The 8,755-nt window shown below is 43.8% G+C and overlaps 1 protein-coding gene across 1 annotated transcript; it reads right to left on the reverse strand.

Annotated features, from left to right (window-relative positions):
* Positions 1 to 663: 663 nt before the first annotated feature.
* Positions 664 to 7,693, reverse strand: LOC123425029 (11-oxo-beta-amyrin 30-oxidase-like). Its single transcript, XM_045108701.1, has 7 exons — positions 7,230 to 7,693; positions 3,929 to 4,128; positions 3,146 to 3,778; positions 2,627 to 2,777; positions 2,020 to 2,169; positions 1,462 to 1,628; positions 664 to 1,209 (listed from the first exon to the last, which is right to left on the reverse strand). The coding sequence occupies exons 1-7, from the start codon at positions 7,531 to 7,533 to the stop codon at positions 1,102 to 1,104; spliced, it is 1,713 nt and encodes a 570-aa protein (XP_044964636.1). The 5' UTR covers positions 7,534 to 7,693; the 3' UTR covers positions 664 to 1,101.
* Positions 7,694 to 8,755: the final 1,062 nt, after the last annotated feature.

Here is an 8,755-nt window from a genome sequence, read left to right on the forward strand (position 1 = left end):
TGTTAGTTTCTAATTCATGACTAACCCTAAACTAACTCTAGCCAAATAGGTGTTTGGATGAAAGGGTTAGATTGACAATAGATGCACTTCATGAAAAGAGAAAAGTGATTTCTTAATGAGCCCCATGAGAACTAGCTTCAATTAGCATCTCTTGGCTGATGGGAGAGAAAGAGAGAAAAATATTTTTTAATAAACCCCACGAGAACTAGCTTCAATTAGCACCTCTTGGGTGGGATAGTTTTTTTAGGTGGGTTAGATGCAACTAGCTCCAATCTAACCCTTATGTTTAGATACTTTAGGGCTAGTTAAACCCAAACTAGCTCAAACTAACTCTAACCCATGTATCCAAACAGGGCCTTGTTGGGACTCTGTCTTGGCGCATTTTAAAGGGAGAAAATGGCCCTGGAGATGTTCAGCCTTCAGGGCCTCTTGTCCGAAAATGCTGACCATACAATGTTTTCAAGTATTTATGTAGAAATTGTGAAAGTAATGCTGATCCTGTCATGTTTTAAAGTATATGATTGTAATGCAAGAACCGTACCAAATCTTAGGGAGATACCACAAACTAGGAACTGCCACACAACAACAAAATGACAGGTTCAAATCCCTACTCACCAGTCAACATGAGACGTTCCATCAAAACACAAACGCTTATAAGAGACATTTCCAGACAACATCCTGTCCATATATGTATAATGCACAGTTTTGTGTATGATCCGGCACACAATGTCATTGTACATTGGACGGACCGACATTACAGACTTACAGTCCTCCAGAGGGGAGGAGTAAACACCGATAAAAGAAAGAAGAATATTGGTTTATATGCACGTCGGCAAACAACACCACCTCCTGTGATTTCACAGCCCAGAGCGTCTCAAAACGCTAATAACAACTAGGTGTAACAAGGCTCATTAAGGCTGTAAAAAATCTGGAGGGGAAAAACCTTCCACGGTCGCAAAGTGGCACCTTTTCCAAACTTCAGCGCAGCTGAAGCGACAGTGGGAGCGCAAACTAGAGATCATACCCTGGTGCAACACCAGTAAAAAGAAACATGTAAATATGTAAGGTAAGGCGTCAAAGTTTGATCGCTGAACTCTTGCTTCAGATCTTTCTTTTTGTGAGGACGATCTTGGGATTTGGAAGATGGCGAAGGTTGCTGCTGTCAACTTCCAAGCCCATTTCTTTGTATAAAGCTGGTTGAGGCTGCACCTGCAAGTTAAGAGTGCCGTATTAACATTTGAAATTTAGAGCACAAAATTACGAGGATCCCACGAACGTAAGATCCCATCTACTTTGTCACAAAAACAAACAAACCGCCAACAACTTCAAACATTTACTTACTGCATTTAATGAAGCTCCAATATAAGCTATGCAAGGGATTTGCATAAACCAAGAAGGCAACCAACTCGTGAAAACACAGACACATAACAACAGACAAGCACAATAGTTATCGTAACAAACCTCGTAATTGTGGAGAAGAGAGGCAACCAACAAAGAGATCCCAAGAATTGCAAATTTCTGCCCAACACATGCTCGACTCCCAGAACCAAATGGAAGAAATGAGTCAGACTTATCACACTCGGTGAAAAGCTTGATCCCGTTTGAGCCTTTATGCGCTGCTAATATTTCTATATTAAAGTAAAAAAAGTGAGTCAGAAACGAAATAGGAAGAGTCTCATCTTTGCATAAAATAAATGACGTGGAAGCAATATAGATGGAACAATCCTCCCAGAAGATCTCGAAGAAGGTTTTCCAAGATCTAACAAATTTGTGACAGATACAGATATAAGTAAACATGCATTCTCCAGAAGATTGAGTCATATGGTACTTCACATGTAAATTCTCAGTATTGATGATCAGGTACTTATGTTGCATAGGAACCTTCCTTGGCATGAATGGAATTCTCTTTGAAATATATTAAATGTAATACCCATCAATACATAACTTTTGCTGCTTAATTGCACTATAATATAAGAAGGTGTAACCTAGAAGTGGAAGTAAAATGGGGGAGGGAAAAACCTCCAAGATCGATGTCCTTCTGGAGCAAACGATTAGGATTGAACTGGCAAGCATCATTTCCCCATATAGAAGCATCCATTTGCACGAGATGCAGAGGAACAACCAATATTGCTCCAGCTGGTATAGTAATGCTAGATTTGAGAGTCAAATCTGCAATTCAAATCAAAGGGAGATCAATAATATAACAAACACATACTACGAATGAGTAACACTTGATCTCTCTTGCAGCTAGATGTGTAAATGAACTTCGGGATAAATGCATAATTATAAAGCAATAATATTAGGCCGTCAAAAAAAGATGTTCATGCCCCCATCCTGGGATGTCCACTAATCCCCTTGTAACAATGCTGTAATTGCCTCTTAGGAGGTTGTAATCCCCCCCCCCCCTTTCTTTTCAATACAAAGAAACGCAAGGCTCTTTGCGTTTTCTCGAAAAAAAAAAGATGTTCATTTAAGATCATATGAGCTTTGGAAATGTTCTCGTAGTAACATAAGGAACATGTAAAGAATTTTGCAAATTAATGGTAAGACCATGTAATCATACAAGTAAACAAGCTCTAAAGCTCAGTGTTGCTGAAAAAAAATCTTTCTTAAAAAGCATGTGTACCGTGTTGCATAGAACATCGCTGGAGAAGAGGTCCAGCAGGCAAAAGGCGAGCAGATTCACAAATAGTCGCAAGTACAAATTGCATCTTAAGCACATCATCTATCACCAGCTCAGATGATTCAGTGTGAACTGCAACAATATCTGCATATAGCTGTCCGAAGAAGCAGTAACTGTAAGTCAAAGTCAAACAGTATAAACTCAAACACACACCGACAAGAACATTTTAGTTGATGTGGACATGGAGTAAAGGTCACTTCACCCAAGTCAGACAAACTAGAAAAACATATATTATGCACACGACATATAACCCTGAGACTACCAAAAATTCAAAATAATATACAATGGGGTAGAAACGATGAATAAAAATGGAAAGTAATGGGGGGCTATGAAACTTAAGTAATGACCTGTTTAGAACATATATGTTCATTTCATCGTACGAACAAGAAGGCTAAGAAGCATCAGTGTTAACATCAAAAGAGCAACCAGGACAACTTGCAACAGAGAAATAACAACATGTACCTGGTCTTTCAGCTTTGGATACAAGACAAGTCTCGTCAAAATGTTGCAGAGCAAGTTAGCAGATGTAGAAATTCCATGCAGCATCAAACCCACGATATTCCCACATGTTTCTTCTTCTGAACTAAGAGGCCCTTGCACAGCCCCATCGAAACCACGACCTGATATCATCCCATCTAGCAGAGAAGTACATTTAACTGGATCTTTTACCACCCCTTCACTTGAGCTCAGACTGTTATGCCTAAGTGCACTATTTTGGTCTATGGATTTTCTGATGATGCCTTCTGTTAAGATCTTCAGCTTAGCGCATAGGGTCCGGTACCTCCTATAACCAGGTTTCCAAAATGGGGGAACCGCATACGAAGCCCAGAAGCAGCCGTCTTTTGCAACAACCATCAGGAGCTCCTCATATGCTGCAGCATCAGACCAATCAAAGAAGACATCACCAAAAAGAGCTGCACCGATGATGTTAAATGCTATATGTTGGGAAAAAGATCTGCAGTCTAGAGAATCAATGTCCTTAGTAGAATCAGTTCTACGGAGAACAGCTTCAATGATCTTGAAAGAACTTCCACTGGCAGAGACATTAAGTTTTTCATTCAAGAATACTTTCAGTGATTCCCTGGTACTTTTGACCTGAAAAGAAGGACAAGAGCATCAAAAGAAGTAAACACAAGATCAAAGCAATAATGATATGTACCATCTACCACTTATAACTAGCATAATAACACATATAGCAAGACAAAAGAAAGTGCAATGATACAGACATCCACATCAACAATATACCTTTTCGAATGAGGAAATGAATAGGCCAAGGCTTCCACAAGCTAAATTATATGTCCTCCCAGTCAGTGGTAACTTATCTTCAGCTTTTGTTAGCATCTCTTTGATTAGGGAAGCATCTTTAACTGAGACAAGTAGTTGAGATGGTCCTAACCACAATCGAACAATTGGTCCAAAACTGCCATGCAATTTTGATAGATAGCCTGCAAATAAAGCAAGTTGAAGGAACATTTGATCAAAAGTCAAGCGATAAAATAATGAAGTGCAAAGGGGAAATGTGCTGTAAGCGATTGTGCATGAAGCTCTAAAACTGACTACTATCTCTTTTTTTTAAAGATAAAACCGACAACTATCTTTTTGTATAGATAAAACTGTTAGGAAGTATTAGTATTAGTCTAGGAGTCCTTATTAGTCTATTAGTATTAGTCTAGGAGTCCTTATTAGTCTATGTTTACTTTCCTTGCACCTCAAGTCATGTGTAATATATATATGCCCCTTGGGCCTTCAATAAAGATAAGTTGCTTTCCTAACATGGTATTAGAGCCTAGGTTTAGGTCTCCGGACGCTGCAACTCGTCCTTACAATCCAATTCTTTTTTTCTTTCTGTCGATCGATCTGTTCTGGGTCAATCTCGTCTTCTCCCGTCTCGCGCTGCCTCGTCTCCCGCATCGCCGACTGGACGCGCACCCGCTCCCGACGTGCTGCTGCTGATTCCGCGCTGGCTCCCGTGATATTCGCTGGCAGTTAGATCCCGTCGTCACGCAGCCGCCGCCGTCCACACCTACAGCTGCTTCGGGTTTCTGCCAGATCGACCTGCAGCTGCTTCGGGTTTCTGCCAGATCAGGCCTCCTGGTCAAAGCTCGATCCCGCAGCCGCCGCTGTCCACACCGGCTGCTGCTTCAGATTTTCTGCTAGATCGTGGTCTCCTAGTCAACGCTAGATCCCGTGTTGTTTCTGCCAGATCGATACAGACACGGGCAAAGCGCTGCTGCCTTCCTTCAACAACCATGCATGCTGCTGGCTCCCGATGCCTCATGTACCGTCGCCCCGCACGGCTCCTGGATCGGGTGCCTGCACTGGCCGCTACTCCCTCCAGGATGTACGCCGCCGTCGACTTCCAGGTCGCGGGCCCCGCTGCTTCCCTCCGACCGGAGCTCCGGCGACCTCCACCGTTGGCCAGTCGTCCCTAGCCGCCGGCTTCCTGTGTCCCGCGTTTCCTCACTGCTGCCCCGCCCGCGTGTGCTCCTCCTGGCTGGCTGCTGCTCTGTTCCTGCACATCCATCTGCATGCATGTTGCTCTCCTCCTGCTATCATGTGCTGCTTGCTTACATGCTTGCTGGCTCTTTTCTATAAGCTACCATTGCTGCTCACATGCTGATGCTTGCTATCGCATCTAGTTTCATATATGCTTTTCAGTTTTTTTTTCCGCTGCGTCCACCAAATCCGTTCATATTTTGTGTTATCACGTCATGCGAGTCCACCATACCTTTGTCCGTCGGCCTTTTCTTCGGTCCTGATCCTTTTTATACAACTTTTGTGGCCTATTTGCCCTTGTTGTTTTCTATAGGATTTTCTGGACTTCTTTTGCATTGTCAATCTATGTTCATCGTGCTTTAACCGCCGAGTTTATTTTGCCGTCGGTTGTCGTGGACTATGATTTTCCGCGCAATGCTTTATTCTCTTGATGTGCCATCTTCTTTTGACAACCCATCTTCTTTTGATACTTATGTTGTATCTTCAAGTGATGTGGTGTCTTCCTCTGATGTGCCATCTTCTTTTGACAACTCATCTTCTCTTGATACTTATCTTGTATCTTCAAGTGATGCGGTGTCTACCTCTGATGTGCCATCTCTTCGTTATCTCCTTCGGCGACTCGACAAGTTTTGAAGACTCTTCATGCTACGACGACACTCTCAAGACGCGGATTTGGATTATCATTTTTTTTATATTACACTTCTTCAAATGCAATGCTATTGCATACGCTTTGCATTTGAGGGGGGGGGGGTGTTAGGAAGTATTAGTATTAGTCTAGGAGTCCTTATTAGTCTATTAGTATTAGTCTAGGAGTCCTTATTAGTCTATGTTTACTTTCCTTGCACCTCAAGTCATGTGTAATATATATATGCCCCTTGGGCCTTCAATAAAGATAAGTTGCTTTCCTAACAAAAACAAACTATTATCTATACAATACATTTGGTGGACCATGTGTTTTAGACTTCAATAATATGGGCCCTACAGAGTTGAGCTGGGCTTAGCTTATGCCGCTCCGGATTTATGCACATGCTAACCAACCTGAAAAGATAAGGAATGCCATAGCCATAAATATAGGATTGCATGGGACGGGAAAGAACAATTCAACGACAAAGAAATGACTTGTACCAGCTGCCTACAATGTTCAATAATATTACAATGCACGACAACAGGTCTTGTTCTTAGAAAGTTCTTCTGCAAAAACCAAAAAGTACTAATTTCAAGGAAAATAGAATACATGGCGAAGTATACTAACATGATAGACTTTTCATTGCGTAAATATAACTTAGCAAAGTAACTTGACTTCCTCTTCCGCCAAAAGTGCCACAATTGCCATACATTCTATGTAGCACTCGTGTACCATGAATTCACTGCCCTTTTCATTTGACTGATGCATTTGCGATTTTCATTTTGCACAAAATTGTGGACTGATGGTTAAACAATGCATGCAGTTAGAAATCTCCGTAGAAATGTTCAAGCATTTGGCTAGTATAATCAAAATTGAGCATCCAATATCTACCTGATCACCACATAATCAGCAAACCCTGGAAACCTTTTTCAAATTAAGGTCAACTGTGCTAAGCATCCATTCCCTGGGCGTACCTAGCGCCTAGTGCTGACAAAGTATCAATCATCGCCAGTTCTTAACACTAGTTTTAAAGCTAGATAACCAAATACCGTTGCCAGCAAACAGAGCTGCACTCAACCAACCGCCTTAACGACCTCGAACAATCAAATTGATATGCCCAGATCAACACCTCAGCTAAAGCAAATCTGAACATTACGACGTGTCAAGGAGGCGTAACCAAATCTGGACCAAGGCCACGCAGCAATCGCATACAGTTCCCGATCGAAAAGTGACACTCGAGCATCGCAACAAGGCCGTGCCGAAGATCCTAGAGCGTCGAGGGGACGAGCTCGCTCGAAATCCAACCCAGCTCCCACCCACCGGAGCCACCACCAGTACAATACAATACAATCAAACGCAACCACCAAACCATAGCTACGCCAACTGGGGGAGGGGAGGGGGCGGAGGGGGGCGCGGTGAGCCTACCGGTGATGTCGCCGCCGGCGCGGCAGACGGCGGCGAGGCCGGGGTCGGCGAGGAGGGCCGGTGGGCCGGGGAGGCGGGAGCCGAGGGCCCAGAGGCGGATGAGCGCGGCGATGCGGCGGAGCAGGACCCACGTGACGGCGAGGAGTGCCAGCCACAGCATCGCGTTGGTGCCCCGACGGGCGTAGTCGCGGAGGAAGGCGCGGCCGCCGCACGCCGGCCAGGACGGGGCGTACGACCCGCCACCTCCGCCAAGGAGCGCGCCCAGGAGGGTGTACGGCACGGCAGCGCCGCAGGAGGGGGCCATGGCCGCGAGCTGCGAGAGAGCTCGAGCTCTGCCTCCGATGTCCTCCCTGAGAAGAGGGGAAATGGAATGGGAACATTCGCCTGCGGCTGCTCTAGTACAAGGGAAAGATCTGCAGGCCACTTGAGGCGCGAGGCAGGCTGGTGTTTTTTTCTCGTTCAGCTCCATGTGCAAATGGAAATTTGGAGATGTAGGGCTTATGGTGGACTTTGGAAGAGTTTTGTTTTTCTCTAAGGCTGTGTTTGACATTGCGTCGCTCGTGTAGAGGTTGTGGTCCTTCGCCTACAATGGATATTGTTTTGACATATCTCGTCCAATTTGACTTGGATATTGTTTTTGACATGTCTGGCCGTCACAATGAAAATGCTCTCGTTGTGAACTAAACCACGACGATAATTATGAAAGGAAGGGAGTGTTGTCTACATATGCAACACCGTCGCAAAATCTTTTGTTCTCATGATGTGTCGACAGAGCATGAAAAAATATTGCAATATATCAAACATGCATGTGTAATATTTTTCTTTATTTATGCAATAAGTTCTCATTGGTCCTAACAAATTGCTAAGAAAAAATATCATTGCATTGTTACATGGGAACTGGCCTATGCAATAACAACTTTTGAGCATGAATGCAAACTTTATAACATACACCCATAATCATCGTGACATGTTGCCCATGTGTTTGTAGCAAAGCACCCACCCATGATATTGCAACGTGTCAAAACAACATATGCACCACTAAAAAATCTTAGAAAAATAACCTTCCATGACCAACATTTGGGGGCACTAACTTTGCCACCTCCCACTCGCTAGCGAGGAATCCAACTCTTTGAAGCCCTACCGTCACGAATTCTGGTGAGCCTGAATTCATCCACTCTGCTAATCATCTTCCCCGAGATAAAAAACATGCGAGTTTTTATTTAGATATCCAACATGAGCTTCAACTAGCTCGATTTGTGAACCATATATGAGACGGCAAGGAGAAACAAGCGAAGGAGAAGTGGGTGACGAGAAGAAGCATGTATATGGATGTGACAGCCCGATGTCGACGTTCCAGAAGATTTCCCCCTTTATTCCATTTTTGTCGTGTGTCTATTTTTCTTTTGTCGCATCATCATCGCATCATGTGCATTGCATCGGCATCTCCGTTGCCGCCAGTTTTCCAAGTTGCATCCGTTGTTAGTTCCCGGTTCTCGTCGTTATCCGTTCTGAGCCCGACCGCACAC

This window comes from Hordeum vulgare, chromosome 2H (assembly GCF_904849725.1).
Source record: "Hordeum vulgare subsp. vulgare chromosome 2H, MorexV3_pseudomolecules_assembly, whole genome shotgun sequence".
NCBI classification, from domain to species: domain Eukaryota; kingdom Viridiplantae; phylum Streptophyta; class Magnoliopsida; order Poales; family Poaceae; genus Hordeum; species Hordeum vulgare.